Raw genomic sequence first — 19,989 nt, 5'->3', positions numbered from 1 at the left:
AAGGGGGATATGTATGCCTTGGTCAGACCTTCAAATGGATTTTATTGGGCCCGTAACAAAATCTTCACGAGGAAATCGGTATATGTTAACAGTTACATGTTTATTCACCAAGTATGTCAAATGTATACCAGCACCAAATAATAGCTCCGAGACGTGCTGCATTGCTAATAAATCATGTATTTTCACGTTTTGGTCTCCCACAGAGGATAGAGTCTAATAGAGGATCGCACTTCACTAGCGAAGTGATGGCCAAATTGTGGAAAATTTTGGGGGTTAAAAGGAAATTGCATATCGCCTATCGGCCAGCCTCTAGTGGTGGTGTAGAACGATACAATCAGACCATCGTTAACATCCTTAAGAAATTTGTTAAGGAAACAGGCAAAGATTGGGATGTCAAACTCCCGCTGGTCCTGATGGCGTTGAGGGCTACTCCGAATACAGTTACAAAAATGTCATCCTTTGAACTGATGACAGGTAGACGGATGGTACTGTCCCAGCACTTATTGTATCGCACTACAGATCAAAATTTGATCAATGCTACCACCACACACCAGTACATAGAGGATTTACGTAAACATTTGCAATATGCTTTTGCCTTTGCCCAGCGAAATTTGGAAAGAGCTGCAGCTAGTGCTAAGACATACTATGATCTCAAAACCTCCAAGAAGGAATATGAGATTGGTGACAAGGTCTATCTATACAACTTTGCAAGAGACCAGATCAAGGAACGGAAATTCCTTCCATCTTGGAAAGGTCCGTTCTCTATCATTGATAAAATCTCTCCGGTCGCATATAAATTGCAGGTTACCCGGTATGGTGAAATCAGTGATAGATGGGTGCACATCAATCAATTACGTGCTTGCCATCCGAAGTCTCAATTGCAGTTGTTGGAAGACTAAACCCACCAATTCCTATCTGGAGATATTGAGATCATTATTAAATTTCCTTGGAACATTATTATTCATCTTTTGCCTTACAGGATCCAGTAACATAATTGTATATATCCAATACTTAAACTGTTTATTTTAATAATTTAGAAATGAAGGCCCAGACGATGACCAGACCGGTGATCGGAGGTGTCAATGACCAGACCCTAGAAGGAAGCTATAATGTCCTGTGGGAAAGACCAGATGCCAGAGATCGATCCGGAGACGATAACCTGATGTCCCAGGCCACCAAGGGCCAGTCCAGAGGAAAAGACCCGCCTAGGAGACCGTCTAAGAGACCTGTCGTGCGGAGGACCCCATGGGCCCCAAGGTGGATGTGCCAGGCCGGCCTCATCGCAAAACCAGGATCGTCATCAGAAGTGTCCGTCTGAGAACGCCGAGTCAAGTTGAGGACCAAACCAGCATCACCGCTGCCATTTTTTCTAAAAAAAAAAAAAAAAAATTCTTTATTTCATTCACCCCATATGAGAAGATGAACGGTCACCCTAGTCAAAAGTCCCACTCATGGTTTGCAATACAGACACCCATCTATACGTGCCTGTACCCCAAAAAAGGGGGATTTTGTAGTGACTTTTGAAATTATGTATCAAAAACATGACTTTATTTCAACAACAACCCAACCTAGCCGCCCGTTAAGGGTTAACTCTTTTTGGTTGAAAATTCAAAGGACCCTCCAACTCAGACATGCAAATAATGGGTGAAGTGAGCTTTTTCCAAGACAATAGACTGTTTGACTATCCACAGGTGGTTTAAGACTAGGATTATAAAAAGTTTAAATTGGAGACTATGAGAATAGCTAAAGTGTGGATATGTCAACAAATACTGTTTATATATTGGGGTTGAGTGGAAGACGTCTACAAAAGTTAAACAGACAGTCAAATAGGACTTCAACCTTCAAACATTAAGTCATAACAAGTGAACAATAATGAGATGGGAACTCAACTGGTTGAATGTTTACCCAAAACCTTGCAGGGTGTGATGAACCAACAAACCTCTCGAACTGTCACAATATGCTATTATCCACTAAGGTTGAAAGTATAAATGGCTGTTTACCCTGACTCCAACACAATAGACAGGTAAACAGAGGGTCTTTTCTCCTCATGGGAATGTTGGTTCTAAAACAAAAAGGTTAAATTCAGGACATATAAGGCTAAGAACTGGATATATCTATCCACAGAGATATTACCAAAAAGCATATTATCAATGGATGTTATAAAGAATATGTTTCACACACCACAAAATATTCAGCAGAATGGGGATTGTATATCACTAACTTGAGTATTGAGATGAGGAAAAGTAAGATATATTGTGAATTAGCATCAGTTGTATGTCTTATCAGGAAACAAATGCTTTCACACAAGTTGTATCTCAGAGAGATGAATAACCGAATATACACATATATTCCATGGTTCCTATTTAGAACATTATAGCTATGATCACTTATATATCTGGATAAGACGTATATTTAATACCTGAAATCACCTTGAGTTCCACCCGAGGTATGAGTCATCATCAATACTCAAATTGTTCTATGAGCCCTGACTGCCACTTAGTGGACAGGTGAGAGATAGCTTAAATACATACATTTCTCAACCAGCCAATCAAAAAGCCTGGTGGGAGGGTCTCTTAGAACAATAGTTTAGATGGTATAAAAACCCATGCACCTGATTTAAAAAAAAAAAAAACCTCATTGAAAAAAAACCTCACTGAAGAACCTCACTGAAAAACAGCAAAGAGAGACAAGCTGAAGGAAATCTGACGAGGCTGAAATCCATCTGAAGAGCTACTGATTAACTCTTTTCAAACTTCTAAAAACTTTACTAAATTTCTAAATCTCTGTACTTCTAACTTCCTACATTTTCCTACACTATTGAACTACATCTCACTTCCCCCTGTGGTCATCCCTGAAGGCATACCATTGCCAGCTGAATCCATTGGGGAAGTTTCATAGTCTGAATTCCGGGTGTGGTGAGACTGTCCATTTAATTTTGCATTGTATATTTTCTCTGTTGTGTAGAGTAATAAGAATTACCTTAGAGTGATCACAACTGTATTGGGTGTTTATATATATATATATATATATAGAGGGATTCCGTATTACTGTTAGATATTGTTGGTGTCATATTACAAATTTTTCATATTTCATAAATTATTAAATATTAATAATTAGAGTATAATTTATCAGGGAATATCTTCTTCCATTGCTATGGCCACGTGATGAGAGAAAATAACCTCTGAAATACTCTAAAATTATTAGTTATTACTAGATTTAATCTTTAATAATCATTATCATCTAGAAGATTGTTATATTGACTGAAGGTCTTGTCCCCACCAAGAATCTCTGGAACCTTCAAGCTCCAGGTCCCGACCTGGACCTACTAAATCCATTGACAATCTAGAACACAGTTTTCTCTGCTCACTAAATACATGTTGGAGATTCTCAAAAAGCAGCCAGGAGGACCCTGTGTCATCGTCACAGTGGCAGGACTTCACACTTCCACACCTCCATCAGACTTCCAAGTGTTTGTGAGAGCTTCTGCTAGAACATTGACTCCATTTTTATTCTACTCCTGCCATCAATGGTGGACCCGGTCCCACACTTCATCCATTTCTTTGGGGACCTCTGATCTACCTATAAACGGTTTCTTCCATGATGAAGATCAGCCATGGAGTATATCTGAGGTGTATATCAGGGTGTGCTTCTTCCCCACGAGAGCTGGGATGTCCAGCAACATTCATCTAGAAGACATTTCCCGCACTCAAGGCACTAATACACCTCCAGGGCTGTGAGAGACCCCTGATGTACAGGAAGACAGGACTTCAGTGAGGAACAATTCCCTCACTCAGGACAGGAAAGTGTCTTATTCCTCGTGTGAGATCTCAGATGTGTGGAAAGATGGGACTTCACTAAAAAACATTTCCCGCACTCAGAACAGGAATACGGCTTCTCCCCCGTGTGAGATCTTCGATGTGTGTAAAGAGTGGACTTATTTGAAAAACATTTCCCGCACTCAGGACAGGCAAAAGGCTTCTCCCCTGTGTGAGATCTCTGATGTTTGTGCAGATTGGACTTCTCTGAAACACATTTCCTGCACACAGCACAGGAATACGGCTTCTCCCCTGTGTGAGATCTCTGATGACTGGAAAGACGGTATTTCTCTGAAAAACATTTCCCGCACTCAGGACAGGAGTATGGCTTTTCCCCTGTGTGAGATCTCTGATGTTTGTGCAGACTAGACTTCTGTGAAAAACATTTCCCGCATGCAGCACAGGAATATGGCTTCTCCCCCGTGTGAGATCTCTGATGTTTCTGCAGACTGAACGTCTGTGAAAAACTTTTTCCGCACTCCGGACAAAAATATGGCTTCTCCCCAGTGTGAGATCTTAGATGTCTGACAAGTTTTGATTTTTCTACAAAACATTTCCCGCACTCAGAACAAGAGTACGGCTTCTCCCCCGTGTGAGATCTTTCATGGACATTAACTTTGTATTTAGAATGGAAACCCTTCCCGCACTCAGTACAGGAGAAGCTCTTCCCTGTTGGAAGGCCGGCCCGGTCCCGCACAGTCTGAGGTTCCTCAGGATACGAGGAATCGGATGGTCCATCTACACTGGGTGGTGCCGGATGGACATTGGAGGGAGCCGGGTTTTCTCCTGGACTATGCTGTGTGATGTCCTCATCTTCTACTTTCCAGTCTGGAGACAAAGTGAGACAATCCTCGGAGGTTTTCCTCATCTCCCGGCCATGGACTAAAATACAAAGACAAAGAGGATTACTAGGCAGGAGCTGATTGGTTCCCCCAAACCAGGACTCCGCCCACATCAGGCAGCTTGGTCTCTGAGGAGCTTACAATTCCACCCTCAAGGGAACTAGGAAATGGCTCCTCTGATCTCCTACCAGGTCATTTCTTTATTCATGGACCTTAGTCAGAGAGTGAGGAAACAACCAGAACTGTCTTTTATAGGAGGGACAGTGATGAGGGGATTATAGGACGAGGGTCCCCACCCCCTCTATCACTCATCGCCATCTTCCCAACACAAGAAGTACTGCACTTCCTTATTTAGTCCATGATTTAGTCATGAAGAACAGCGGGGCTGAGCCCCACCAGAGGTCAGAGAGTGAGGATGGGGGGAGAACAACCAAGATGAAGACTGGACTGATCCTGAAGACCACCATCATTAGGGTATTGACTCCTCCCTCATTATCACTTTCTGTTTAAGGGTCCAAAGTTGGAGGATGTTATCACATTATTATCACCATGTAAAAGTCTGTGCTCCAATCACATCATCCGATATAAAATGTCCAGCTGGGAGGAAATGGGTGGAAAAGAAGTAAGGCCAATGTAATGTACAACTTATCATACGGAATACAAAAGTTAGGACTATACAGTATTAGTTTTCTTCTATATTTATCTGGTGATCTAGCCAGTAAATCTGCTGTTTTATAAAGACCATTTACCACTGACAGGGGGCTTACAATGATCAGCTTTTATTTATTCATGACAAACTTTTATCCCAAAAGGAAAAAACTGTTTGATGAAACTGATTATGAAGTGTGAGCTGGAGTTTGGCTTCAATTAGTTACTGTTTTTATATCTGCTAGTACATCTAACACTCCCCTCCCCCCAGACTGACCATGCTGCAATCTCCAGAGTTGGGGCGCTCTAATACAGAAGGTGTGTTACTGGCCAGATCACCAGGTGAAAACAGGGAAAAAAGCCAAAGAAAAGGAATGCAGCCGCCACACCCAATGATTGGTAAGCTGCAATATGGGACATTTGTGGTCTAATATCCCTTTAGTTTGGTTGGTGAAATCTCATCCTATGTCCAGTGATAGCAGTGACATCTACTGGCCACAGTGAGACATCACAAGACAACCTAAACTTAGGGAGAAACCAAGTGAAGAACTATACAATCAGCCTGAGCCAAGTACAGCCCAGCCACAAACTAAACCCACATAGTACCTCTATTCAGGACAAGGGGGCCACACTAATACATAGTGTAAGGATCACATCAAATTGGTGTTTAGTAATCAGAGATCACTTACAGGGGTTGTAACCCTCAGACATGGAATATGAACAAAGCATATCCCTCTACAGTGTGTACTTGTCTCAGTCCAGAGCACTAAGTGTCATTTCTGTCTGCTGTCTCCTTCCTCTGCGATCAGCAGTTGAGTCCCTTCTGACAAGTCTTCCTGACACCAGGAGAAAAAAAGATGACAAGGGAGGGAGTTCCAGCACACAGCCTGTGATTGACAGCCTCAGCTCTGTTCCTGTGTGAAGGAAGTGTGTCCCTTCCCATCAATCATCTCTCAGAGCTCACTTCACTGAGCTGTGAAGAGAGTGACTTCAGGTCTCTGCCCCCTTTTTTCTGACTGCTCAGACAACCTGTATAAATTCTGGACTTTGAACAAATATAGAGAAATGAGTGCTATAGATAAACAGGTACAACGTATGTAGGAGGATTTGTTTTATCTCTGTGTATCACCTGAGACCAGTCATTGCACTGGGTATATGGAGGGATTATAACCACTTTAAATGTTTACTGTAGACAAGTTGCAGAGATCCCACACCGCTGCCTCCCATCTCCTGAGACTGCACTCAGTGACTTGGGTCTGAGACACTACAGACATATCCCTCCACCCGGCACAGCCAGCAGACCACAGAGCAAGGAACCCTGGGAGAAATGTTCTGTCAGAGATCTTACTAGACCCGGGCAAAGGGCAGGAGGCCCAAATTACATGACCCAAGTACCTAGGTCTAGTAATGCTCATGAATCAGCATTTTGCTGCCAGCTGAACCCCAGAACCTCCATAAATCCAGTCTAGATACATAAATTGTGTCTGCAGCACAGAGAAGGAAGATTATCCGAGAGAAATCCAGGAATACAGGACGGGGAACACAGCTCAGGAAAGTGACCAGGGGATTACAGGCTGATATCACCCAGTCCCCGCCCTACTCTGGACCAATCAGTGAGCAGTATGGGTGGAGGAATGGATTTAGTGTTCATGACCCACCTGTGCTGATCTCTGTAGGAGTGTCCTCCTCTATAAATGTCCCCGTTATTCCATCCTCCTCCATAGACTGCTGATCATCCCTCACATACGCCTCTTCTTCTTCTGCTTTCACCTCAAATTCTATATCGATTGGATCTCCACTCTAAATCAAGGAAATGAGAGAAAATATAATTTAAAAAATCCACACATGACCCAAACAAGTCCATGTTCTAGATGCTCCATCCCACCAACCTTGTGATACTGAGGGATGGTGTGACCTTCCTGTGTGGAATCCCGGGAATACAGAGGACGGGGACATCTCTCTGGTGGGTTCCTGGTATTAGGTGGCTCCATCATATCCTTGTGTCCTTCTGAAAACTCCTCCATCACTCCATACTCCTCATCCTCCTCTTTATACTCTTCTTTAACATCAATATTATCATCCCCGAGGATTCCACTCTGAAAGATATAATAAAACATTCATTGTAACAAACATGCTGTGTATAAATCACAACTACCAATAATTGTCATCATCTACCTGATGGTGAGGGATGGTGTGACCTTCCTGTGTGGAATCCCGGGAATACAGAGGACGGGGACATCTCTCTGGTGGGTTCCCATGACTGGATCCATCTGTAGGAAACACACACACTGACTGAATCCATTGTTTCTATGTGTTTATCAGATGATGGGGGATCTAGGTGGATCCTCCGTACTGCTCTCTCCTTTACAATAAAGTCTCCTCTTACCCGGTGATGTGAGGGGCGGCTGATTGTCCATCATGACGTCCTTGTAGAGATCCTTGTGTCCTTCTAAATACTCCCACTCCTCCATGGAGAAATAGACAGTGACACCCTGACACCTTATAGGAACCTGACACACACAATGATACAGTCACCATCCAGACACATCCCTTGTCTGTTACTGGAGAATGTCCCAGAATTCCCGGCACCGCTCACCTCTCCTGTCAGCAGCTCCATCATCTTCTTGGTGACTTCTAGAATCTTCTGCATGTTGTGTCTCTCAGGGTTTAGGGAGTCACATGGAGGCACTGTGATGGTCATATGATCACCTGACTTCAGAAGAGGAAATCTCTGTATTGAGGAACCAATAGGAATATCATGTTAGAATCCCAGAATCCTCCTCACCTCTCTGGTCAGGTCTGTGTGATGTCATGTGACCTCCCAGAATCCTCCTCACCCCTCCGGTCAGGTCTGTGTGTAGGAATCGTGCACACAGAGACATACACGGCCCTCCGTTTTGTTAAGAATTTTCTATGTTATACAATTTCTAACTCCCAAAGCAGGCTACCCCCTCCATCTTGTAGATCTCTCATCCCCCTCCCGTGCTGTGGGGTGACATGTGGCCTGAGTGATGAGAAGGGTCACAGGCGGCCAAAGCACAGCAGGAAGCTCCGAGCTATAAAACCTCATGAGCTGGGTGCATAGCTGTCTATTAACTGTGCAATCTGGCACATAGTAAAAGTATAAACCGAGTCCCTCACTGAACTTCAAAAGACCTTCCAAGGGGTTGTAAACACAGACTTACTTTTAAAAACTCACTTTTCATATAAGTTGATATCTTCACGTAGGACATAACTACCTAAACATGGAGCCTATATGCGGAAGGCTCAGATTGAGGCCATTCTCCTGGTATGTGACACCCCTTAGCTGACATACAGAGAAAAGCAGAAAAGTATATCTCTTGAACCATTCAAGTGCATATTTCATGTTTCATCTCTAACCATTCCGCAGATGCGGCTGAGTATTAATATACTAGTGACCAGGCCGGCAAATGTACCTAGGAAAAGTTATGAGCCAAAATATAAGCTAGAAGAGATTCTGGTTGTAACTTACGTCTCCACCCAACACCCCTCCCCAAAAGGAGACCATTGGTTACTACTCCAAAGAGACACCCTGCTGGGATTTGCTAGAAAAAGGCTGTTATGCTTGGAGTGTGGGTGAGAGAAGAGAAGAGTCTCCTGCTTTTAACATCAAAACTAGCAGTAGAGAAAAGAAATCCTTTTTAGCTCATGAGACTTGAAGCTGCTTAACCCAAGGCTTTTTGGCTAGTACTTATCTACCTAAACTTCTTTCTGTTGTCTCTTTGCTGTGTTATTGCTCTGTGTATATTTATATATATTGGTTACATCTTTTTTCTGTAAATATTTTTATTGCACCCTTTTGACCTTTTAGTAATAAAACTTACTTTCTGAAAGTGCTAAACTGTTTCTAAAGCTCTTTAATGCAACTTATGAATTCCTGCCGCTGAAGAGCGCTACTGTGTGTGTTTAACCCTCTGTATAACCTGCTTGCGGTGACAGTGGTATACAGACGATTATTTCAACCATCCTAGTGTTATTGCTGATATTGCCGAGTTTCCTCTCTGTACAAAAAGGAGGTGGTGGCAGTGTGAAGGGTTAATTGCGTAATTAACCTGACCCAGTAACAATTGCGCTCAGGCTGCTGGTACATCGATTTGTAGTCCAGTGAGCTGCAAAAACATTGTGCAGGGTGCAGCTGGGCATGGCATTGTTACGCATGCGACATCGCAGTTTTAGATTGGCTAGTCCTTCGGTCACGAGTCTGGTGAGAGGGGCAGGGATTTGATGTCGCAATTGTCACACTGTGTATTATTAATAGAGATAAGAGTGATGTCATGTGACCTCCCAGAATCCTCCTCACCTCTCCGATCAGGTCTGTGTATTATTAATAGACATAAGAGTGCTGTCATGTGACCTCCCAGAATTCTCCTCACCTCTCCGGTCAGGTCTGTGTTTTATTAATAGAGATGAGAGTGATGTCATGTGACCTCCCAGAATCCTCCTCACCTCTCCGGTCATGTCTGTGTTTTATTAATAGAGATACGAGTGATGTCATGTGACCTCCCAGAATCCTCCTCACCTCTCCGGTCAGGTCAGTGTTTTATTAATAGAGATAAGAGTGATGTCATGTGACCTCCCAGAATCCTCCTCACCTCTCCGGTCAGGTCTGTGTTTTATTAATAGAGATGAGAGTGATGTCATGTGACCTCCCAGAATCCTCCTCACCTCTCCGGTCAGGTCAGTGTTTTATTAATAGAGATAAGAGTGATGTCATGTGACCTCCCAGAATCCTCCTCACCTCTCCGGTCAGCAGGTAGATGATCTCCAGGGTGAGGTTTAGTATCTTCTCAGTCATGTGACTCCGGTCCTCCTCCATCCTCATTGGTGCCATCATGTGATCTATACAGGTCTCCTTGTAGACGGATAACTTTGGGAAATGAAAGTAAGAATGATTTGGATGGTATTGGTCACACAATAATAGGATGTGGATGTGACTTTTCTATGAGCAAATACATCAAATCAAACGATGAAACAAAAACTAATATAAAAAAATTATAAAATTATATATAAAAAAAATATTAATTATATATAAAAAAAAAAATTATGTCCAAAAATCCCACCGTGTCCAAAAATAAAAATAAAATGATAAATAAAATTTCAAAAAGTCCCAAAAAATAATCCTCACAAGTGTAATACAAACACTCAAACTTTTTTTCTTCTTCTTTTATCACCAAAACTTTCTTAATACCCGCAACACTTGATATTCATGCACCTCAAAAAAAGAGAAAACTCGACATAGTGTCATACCGTAAATAATGTAAAACACACGTGCCACTCCCTGTGCAGCATGCAAAATACAATAAATGTGTATACTCTAACCCAGTGTCAAAACACATACAATTAAGTGAAATGACAATAAGAGTGAAAACACATTCACATAAGATATGCCATGCAATGTGTGAAAAACCACTCCACAGATAACACTGCCAGTGTATCACACCACACCCTATATATATATATAAAGTGGTAACCAAACCACCACTCAAACCACAAACAAACCACCACGATGCGTCGACGTTGACCGGAAGTGCGATCGCGGCCATCTTGGAAGTGGGAACATGCGGTTTATGTTTCCCTGAACCTGTCCATGTCCATACTGCTTGTGAGGAGGAGCTGTTACCACAAAATTTATGTGAGTTTTAATAAAGAAGAATACTTTTTATATGGTGACTGGTTTTCTGGAGGAAAGTGGAGGAGGAAAGTGGAGGAGGAAATCATAATCGTTGGAGGAAATCAATGAGAGGAGATTGTAACCCAGAGTGGTTAATCTGCCCTGCTGTCTCTGCTATAGGGTAATTACCCATCCATATTAGAGTTGGAGAGTGGTGGTTTGGTTACCACTTTATATATATATATAGGGTGTGGTGTGATACACTGGCAGTGTTATCTGTGGAGTGGTTTTTCACACATTGCATGGCATATCTTATGTGAATGTGTTTTCACTCTTATTGTCATTTCACTTAATTGTATGTGTTTTGACACTGGGTTAGAGTATACACATTTATTGTATTTTGCATGCTGCACAGGGAGTGGCACGTGTGTTTTACATTATTTACGGTATGACACTATGTCGAGTTTTCTCTTTTTTTGAGGTGCATGAATATCAAGTGTTGCGGGTATTAAGAAGGTTTTGGTGATAAAAGAAGAAGAAAAAAAGTTTGAGTGTTTGTATTACACTTGTGAGGATTATTTTTTGGGACTTTTTGAAATTTTATTTATCATTTTAGTTTTATTTTTGGACACGGTGGGATTTTTGGACATAATTTTTTTTTTTTTTATATATATATAATTAATATTTTTTTTTATATATAATTTTATAATTTTTTTATATTAGTTTTTGTTTCATCGTTTGATTTGATGTATTTGCTCATAGAAAAGTCACATATATATTGTTTAACTAGCCTTCAAGGGTGAAGGTAGATCACTTTTCTGGGATATTATAAGTTTAAGTGTTGTGATATATAAGTATAAATATAAGGATGTGGATGTGAGGGGGGAATAGGAGGGTTGCTGGACATTGAAGAACTACTCCCCCCATGGGAAGACATTTAGTTTGGACTGTTTAGTGTTTTATACATTTTGGAGGTCCCGGGACCCTCTTGTCCTGTCAGATCAGAAATCCCCTTTTCTCTGTTGGGTTTGTTTGGTCTCTGAACTGGTTTTGATGAGTATTAGATCTGCAGACAAGGAATGATAAATACGATCCTTCCTATGACTTGTTTGCTCTGAGGCAGTGCTGTGAGGTCAATGTCAGCTCATCATGATGTCCAGGAAGGGGAACTTGATGACTTTTGGCCATAGTTGCTGGCTAATCAGGACAATTGGCAGAACTCCGGCTGCAAGGCTCCAATCTACGGCAGCCTGCTGACTGACAGGAGTGATGTCACTGTCACTCTCTGCAGGAAGAGAAGGGATTGGATGGGATAGCAGGAGGATGGTGCTGGTGGAGTAGACAGCTGTGAGGAAGGAGCCTATTCTGTTCCCTCCAATGACAGCCTAGTGTGGGTAGAAGGAGGACAGGAGGGGGAGGGGTTTGGTTCCCAAGTATACTGTAGTATCCAGGACATTGTACAGAGTGGTGGTGGGTTCCTGGGGCTGTGAATTCCAGCACCGAGCACTGCCAGAGCCTGTGTCATGGGAGGTATTGGAGTGTCTCCTGAAGATGTCTAGCACTGATCCCCTGACTACCTTTTAGCCAATAATGCACCAAGAGTCCTCCTCTAAGAACAAGTGTCCACCAAGGGTGAAGGATTGTCCTTCTGCATTCCATTTGGTATCTTGGAATACATTATTTGACCAGTGAGATGGTAAGAAGGTGAAGGTTGCCTTCCTTTCCTGGTAGGAGTTCTGTAAGGAGGTCTGGAAAGTAAGTGCAGGTAAGAGGACAACCAGAGACCAAGAGCCCCCCTCCCTACCTCAGAGTCCCCCTGAGCCTGACAAACTTTTCCTTCCTCAGAGCCCTGCTCCCCACCAACCCTATCAAAGACCCAGATTCCTTCAGCTACTCTACCCCCTCAAAACCCTTTAACTTCACTATCCCCTCAGGGGCCCCAAAGTCTCCCATCCTCAGTAACCCGAGAGACCCCTCAGCTCCTCTACTTCCCTCAGACCCCTCAGTATTTCCCTCCCTCTGACACCAATGATGGAACATATTCTTCATGGCCGGCTGGGGAATGTTTGCTTCCTCCTGAGCAGCAATGTAAGGGGCTCTATGCTCCATACTCCTGACCCCGGCACTTCATCATTGTGTTGGCTGCATAGTGTAATGATTGCCCATTGGCTGCCTGTGTAGTGTCATCATTGTCCTTTGTAGGCCATGTATGGTCAGGATGGTCCTTGTCTTGTCTATTTATTGTCAGTGCTGTTTGTTTAGAGGACCATATTACTAGAATTTATCTCCACAATGAGGAGAATGTTCCGGCCCCGGAAGTGGGGGAATGTTCTGCCCCTGAAGGGGTTAATCTGGGTTCCCACACTATATATGTGTGTATCATCATCTGCTGGAGATAAAAGATGTCACAGTGACTATGGAGGAAGAGGACGGACGTGACCGTGGAGGAAGAGGACGGACGTGACCGTGGAGGAAGAGGACCGACGTGACCGTGGAGGAAGAGGACCGACGTGACCGTGGAGGAAGAGGACCGACGTGACCGTGGAGGAAGAGGACCGACGTGACCGTGGAGGAAGAGGACGGACGTGACCGTGGAGGAAGAGGACCGACGTGACCGTGGAGGAAGAGGACCGACGTGACTGTGGAGGAAGAGGACCGACGTGACTATGGAGGAAGAGGACCGACGTGACTATGGAGGAAGAGGACGGACGTGACTATGGAGGAAGAAGGTGGACGTGACTATGGAGGAAGAGGACAGACATGGCTACGGAGGAAGAGGACGGACATGGCTACGGAGGAAGAGGACAGACATGATGGGGGGGTTACTGGGTGTAAATAGAACATAACATCTTATTACCTCCTCTGCTGCCACTTCCACCAATGTCTCCTCTTCTTTGTGCCACATGGAACTTTCTGTCTTTATTCCAGATGACTTCCTGTCTGTGCCTGACATCACTTCCTGTGTGTACCTGACATCACTTCCTGTCTGTGTTCTACAATAACTTCCTTTCTGGATAGAAGTGAGATCACCACCTTGTGGAGCTCAGAGGAACTGCAGCCCCAAGAAACATTAAAATATCCATTCCTGTGGTTTTCACGAAAGATCAAAAATAACTAAAAAAAAAACTGAGAAAAAATAAATCTATCTCTTATGCAACCAACTATTTATTTTCCAATATCTTTATTGAAATTTTTCAAGTTACAGAAAATGTAATAGACAAGTGTCATGTTATAAGGTATGAAATATCCCCAACAAACAGGCGGATGAATAAACAACAGACATCCCGCAGGGAAGCAGGAAATGTGTGCAATAATGACTGGAGACGTCACATAGAACATTCCCAGCATTAAGTCCACCTTGTACAGGGGAAGCAATAATAGGAGACATATGGATCACACAGAGCATTCATCATACACACCACACATAGTGCACAACACATACAACATGGAACTACACTAGCACCAGAACATGGGAAAATAAAAGAGACAGCAGAAAGGAAGAAAGGAGGGTAACAGTAATGAGAGGAGAGAGGGGAGGAGAGGGGAGGAGGAGAGGAGGAGGAGAGGAGGATTAGGAGGAGGAGGAAGAGAGGAGAGGGGAGGGGAAGAGGCGGAGAGGAGAGGGGAAGGGGGGGGGGGGGAGAGCCAAATCAGGAAGTACTAGGGCATGGAGATGTATGGAATCCATGGATCCCATGTTTTATCACATTGTTGATTTAGCTAGGGGCAGTGTTGTGGATGGCTTTATAAGATGTGGTTAGTATTTTGAATGTTATATGTTGGGTTAGTGGAAGCCAATGGAGGGATTGGCAAAGAGGGGCAGCAGTTGCTGATCGGTCGGTAAGGTGTATGAGTCTAGCGGCAGTCACTGATCGGTTGGTAAGGTGTATGAGTCTAGCAGCAGTCACTGATCGGTTGGTAAGGTGTATGAGTCTAGCGGCAATCGCTGATTGGTTGGTAAGGTGTATGAGTCTAGCGGCAATCGCTGATTGGTTGGTAAGGTGTATGAGTCTAGCAGAAGTCACTGATCGGTTGGTAAGGTGTATGAGTCTAGCAGCAGTCGCTGATCGGTCGGTTGGTAAGGTGTATGAGTCTAGCAGCAGTCGCTTATCGGTTGGCAAGGTGTATGAGTCTAGCGGCAGTCGCTGATCGGTTGGTAAGGTGTATGAGTCTAGCAGCAGTCGCTGATCGGTTGGTAAGGTGTTTGAGTCTAGCAGTGGTCAATGATCGGTTGGTAAGGTGTATGAGTCTAGCGGCAGTCACTGATCGGTTGGTAAGGTGTATGAGTCTAGCGGCAGTCGCTGATCGGTTGGTAAGGTGTACGAGTCTAGCAGCAGTCGCTGATCGGTTGGTAAGGCGTATGAGTCTAGCAGTAGTCGCTGATTGGTTGGTAAGGTGTATGAGTCTAGCAGTAGTCGCTGATCGGTTGGTAAGGCGTATGAGTCTAGCAGAAGTCACTGATCGGTTGGTAAGGTGTATGAGTCTAGCGGCAGTCGCTGATCGGTTGGTAAGGTGTATGAGTCTAGCAGTGGTCAATGATCGGTTGGTAAGGCGTATGAGTCTAGCGGCAGTCGCTGATCGGTTGGTAAGGTGTAAGAGTCTAGCGGCAGTCACTGATCGGATGGTAAGGTGTATGAGTCTAGCGGCAGTCACTGATCGGTTGGTAAGGTGTATGAGTCTAGCGGCAGTCGCTGATCGGTTGGTAAGGTGTACGAGTCTAGCGGCAGTCGCTGATCGGTTGGTAAGGTGTACAAGTCTAGCGGCAGTCGCTGATCGGTTGGTAAGGTGGATGAGTTTAGCAGCAGTCGCTGATCAGTTGGTAAGGTGTATGAGTCTAGCAGCAGCATTCATAATAGACTGAAGGGGGGATAGCCTGTGTAACGGTAGACCAGTGAGGAGGGAGTTGCAGTAATCAAGGCGGGATATAACCAAGGCGTGGATAAGTTGTTTTGTTGTGTCATTGGTCAGGAAGGGGCAGATTTTGGAAATGTTCCGGAGGTTGAGGCATCAGGATTTAGCCAGTGAGTGGATGTGGGGCCCAAAGGAGAGGTCATAGTCTAGGATTACACCTAGCACCCTGGCATAAGGGGAAGGACCAATGGTTGTGCTGTTGATCTTAGTGGTAAAGTCATGAGTGGGGGATCGGGGAGGAGGTAATATTACAGCTCGGTTTTGGAAATATTGAGTTTAAGGTAGTGAAGTGACATCCATGCTGATATGTCGCTTAGTAGATTTGTGATACGTGAGGAGATTGAGGGGGTGAGCTGGGGAGTGGAGAGATAGATCTGGGTGTCATCGGCATAGAGGTGGTATTGGAAGCCATGGGAGGTTATCAGTTGGCCCAGGGAGGTGGTATAGAGAGAGAAAAGGAGGGGCCCAAGAACAGAACCTTGGGGTACCCCAACAGAAAGAGGAAGAGGAGTGGAGGAGGAGGAGTTGTATGTGACACTGAACGTGCAGTGAGAAAGGTAAGAGGAGAACTAGGAGAGAGCAGAGTCATGGAGGCCAATGGAGTGGAGTGTACTGAGGAGGAGTGGGTGGTTGACTGTGTCAAAGGCAGTGGAAAGGTCAAGGAGTATGAGTATGGAGTAATGGCCATTGGTTGGTATGAGTATAGAGTAATGGCCATTGGTTGGGATGAGTATGGAGTAATGGCCATTGGTTGGGATGAGTATGGAGTAATGGCCATTGGTTGGGAGGAGTACGGAGTAGTGGCCATTGGTTGGGATGAGTACGGAGTAATGGCCATTGGTTAGGATGAGTATGGAGTAATGGCCATTGGTTGGGATGAGTATGGAGTAATGGCCATTGGTTGGGAGGAGTATGGAGTAGTGACCATTGGTTGGGATGAGTATGGAGTAATGGCCATTGGTTGGGATGAGTATGGAGTAGTGGCCATTGGTTGGGATGAGTACTGAGTAGTGGCCATTGGTTGGGATGAGTATGGAGTAGTGACCATTGGTTGGGATGAGTATGGAATAATGGCCGTTGGTTAGGATGAGTATGGAGTAGTGACCATTGGTTGGGATGAGTATGGAGTAGTGGCCGTTGGTTTTAGCACTTAGTAGGTCATTAGTGAGTTTTAGTAGGGCAGTTTCTGTGGAATGTTGTGGGCGGAAGCCAGGCTGTCGGGGATCAAGAAGGTTGTTGTCGGTGAGGTAGCAGTTTATACATTTGTGAACAAGGCGCTCGAGAAGCTTGGAAGCAAACGGGAGCAGGGAAATGGGTCTTAAGTTATTCAAACAGGTGGGGTCCAGCGAGGGTTTTGTGAGGATGGGGTAACCAGTGCATGTTTGATTGGGGAGGGAAAGGTGCCCATGGAGAGTGAGAGGTTGAAGATGTGGGTTAGAGAGTTTAGGATAGAGCAGGAAGGAGGCTGCAACAGTCGTGAGGGGACAGGATCCAGGGGACAGGTGGCGAAGTGGGCCTTGGAAAGGAGTTCGGTCACTTTCTTGGTGGTAACAGGGTCAAAGGAGGATAGTGTAGAGTTTGGTGTTGGGCCTGGTATGTTGGTTAAAGGAGGAAGCTTGACACTGGAGATCTCATCACGAATTGTGTTCATCTTCTTTTGAAGTGACTGGCAATCTCCTGTGCAGTAAGTAAGTTGGTGGGTGGAGGCAGTGGGGAGTGGAGTAAGGAATTAAGGGTAGAGAAGAGTTGACGAGGATTGGATGAGAGGGTCTTGATGAGAGTGTTATAGTAGGTTTGCTTAGCAGCGTGGAGGCTGGAGTTGTATTTGAGAAGAGCGGATTTGTCGAGGGTAAAGTTTTTCAGGAATTTAGTTTTACGCCATGCTCACTCAAGAGTTCTGCTGCGTCTCTTGAGACTTCTGGTGTCATCTGCTTGCCAGGGTTGTGACAGGCGAGGCCTGGTTCTGCATGTAGAGAGAGGAGCAAGAGTATCCAGGGAGGATGATAGATAGTTGTTGTAGGCAGATGTGGCCAGATCTGGGCAGGACAGGGGTGCAATTATATCATAGAGGTGCTCAGTAGTAGAATGAAGAAGATCAGGGCTGCGGTGGTGGAGGCTTCTACAGGTAACGGTTTGCTGGTTGGAGGCAAGGGAGGTAGGAGGCAGGGAGGTAGGAGGCATGGGAGGTAGGAGGCATGGGAGGTAGGAGGCAGGGAGGTAGGAGGCATGGGAGGTAGGAGGCAGGGAGGTAGGAGGCATGGGAGGTAGGAGGCATGGGAGGTAGGAGGCATGGGAGGTAGGAGGCAGGGAGGTAGGAGGCATGGGAGGTAGGAGGCATGGGAGGTAGGAGGCAGGGAGGTAGGAGGCAGGGAGAGTGTGAAGCTGATAAAGTTGTGATCAGAGAGAGGAAAGGGGTGTCAGAGAGGTTACAGGGAGTACATAGGTGGGTGAATACAAGGTCAAGGGTGTTGCCATTGGAGTGGGTGGTGGATTGTGACCATTGTGTTAGGTTGAGTAGTTGAGAGGTGGCAGGGGTGTGAACATTGACTGGGATGTTAAAGTCACTGAGGATGATGGCGGGCACCGGAGAGGAGAGAAAGTATGGTAGCCATGCTGAAAAGTCATCAAGAAAGTGTGACACTGGGCCCGGGGGCCGGTAGATGACAGCGATCCTCAGACAAACAGGAGAAAAGAGACGAATACAGTGCACTTCAAAAGAGCGGAGGGGCAGAGAGGACCTGGAACGTGCTTTGTGGGGAAAGAAGAAGTCTGACTCCACCCCCTTTTCATCCTCTGGGTCTGGGCGAGTGAGTCCTGAGGAGGCCACCATGGGAGAGTGCAGCTGAGGAGACAGAGTCAGAATCCTGGAGCCAGGTTACCAGAAGCATCTGGTAGTGTGACCCCGGCCTTGTGCTGGGTGTGTATGGACTGTAGATCCTTATAGAGGGGTCACCTCCACTCCCACCAAGGGGGACAGAAATATATGACTGCTCGGGGGAGGGATTTTGGCTCCTCTGATTTTGCAGTAAATGTGATTGCATTAGTCCCGTTGGTTTTCGTATTTCCATGTAATAAAAGGTGTCACACGATGTCGGGTTCCCTTTTCTCTCCTCCCTGAGTGTGTATTTAGAGGCGGAGCTCCTGCTGGAATGGCGGTTGGAGGCGGAGTCTAGGAGGGAGACTGACAGAACCCGCAGCAGACTTGCAGGAGTGAGCGAGGAGGATCCGGTTCCTTTACCATCGGAGATGAGGAGAGTGTGAAGGATGTTTGTGACTCTGGGAGCTGAAAAGCTGGGAGTCCTATTGGTGTGGTGAGGGGGAAGCACTACTAGGGGGCGCCCTCACCATCCCGTGTACAAGAGGTGGAAGAAGGCGGGGCTACACTACAGCCCCACAGTTTGGAGGGCGGAGCACTTTCACACCTTATCAACTTTTCACTGATTGGTGGATTTTTGGAGTAAAATAAGTGGATTGAAGTAGATGCAAAGTGGAAGCGGTGGACTTGCAGAGAACACTATACTGAGCACACAATATTGTCTGTCTCCATGGATTTGCACAGGATTTGAGATGATTTCCTATAGCAGCAAATCTGATGAGATGAATGAAGTGGGTGTAAAGTGGAAGCAGTGGATGTGCAGGGAGCAGCATCTTGAGCACAAAGCACTTTATGTTGTGGATGATTTGCACACGGTTCAGTTTCCTTCATTTATTGATAAACCCCATAAGACCAATGAAGTGGGTGTAAAGTGGAAGCAGTGGATGTGCAGAGAATAGGATTTGGAGCCCCGAGCTCTTTATCTCTGAATGTCTCCACATATTTGTAGTGTATTTGTGATGATTTCTGTGCACACACAATAGGACAGCGCTGTGACACATAATGCTCTTCTAGATGACAGGGAATCCTTCCCTTTGTTACATCAGCAGTCCGCTAGAAGGTTTTTGTAGGTTTGGAGTTGTTACACATAGCGCGGGTTTTATCCATTTATAGTGATGACATCATTGCCCAAATCTGGGGGTCACCAGCCATTTCCACCCTTTACTCCCAGCTGGGGGGCTTTGTATCCATATACCAGATGTTCTACAGGACTAAATCTGCAATCAATGTTACTGCAAAATCAAAGGGGCCAAAACCCCTCCCCCG

The 19,989-nt window shown here is 45.0% G+C and overlaps 3 protein-coding genes across 3 annotated transcripts in view; 2 read left to right on the top strand and 1 right to left on the bottom strand.

The window, feature by feature from the left end:
• The window catches only part of LOC149441832 (gastrula zinc finger protein XlCGF66.1-like), a 429,912-nt gene that overhangs the window by 209,527 nt on the left and 200,396 nt on the right, over nucleotides 1-19,989 (top strand). The window lies entirely within an intron of this gene.
• The window catches only part of LOC149441836 (uncharacterized), a 201,702-nt gene that overhangs the window by 24,918 nt on the left and 156,795 nt on the right, over nucleotides 1-19,989 (top strand). The gene's annotated exons all lie outside the window — the stretch shown is intronic.
• LOC149441839 (uncharacterized) overlaps nucleotides 1,004-19,989 on the bottom strand; it is an 85,258-nt gene continuing 66,272 nt past the window's right edge. Inside the window, exon 3 of the mRNA XM_089656819.1 lies at nucleotides 1,004-4,692. Coding sequence (XP_089512945.1) covers nucleotides 3,787-4,692 — 906 coding nt within the window. The 3' untranslated portion in view covers nucleotides 1,004-3,786. The remainder of the gene's footprint in view (nucleotides 4,693-19,989) is intronic.

This window comes from Staurois parvus, unplaced genomic scaffold (assembly GCF_062004578.1).
Source record: "Staurois parvus isolate SC_StPar_1 unplaced genomic scaffold, SC_StPar_1.0 ptg000941l, whole genome shotgun sequence".
NCBI lineage: Eukaryota > Metazoa > Chordata > Amphibia > Anura > Ranidae > Staurois > Staurois parvus.
This window is presented reverse-complemented; position numbering and strand designations above follow the sequence as displayed.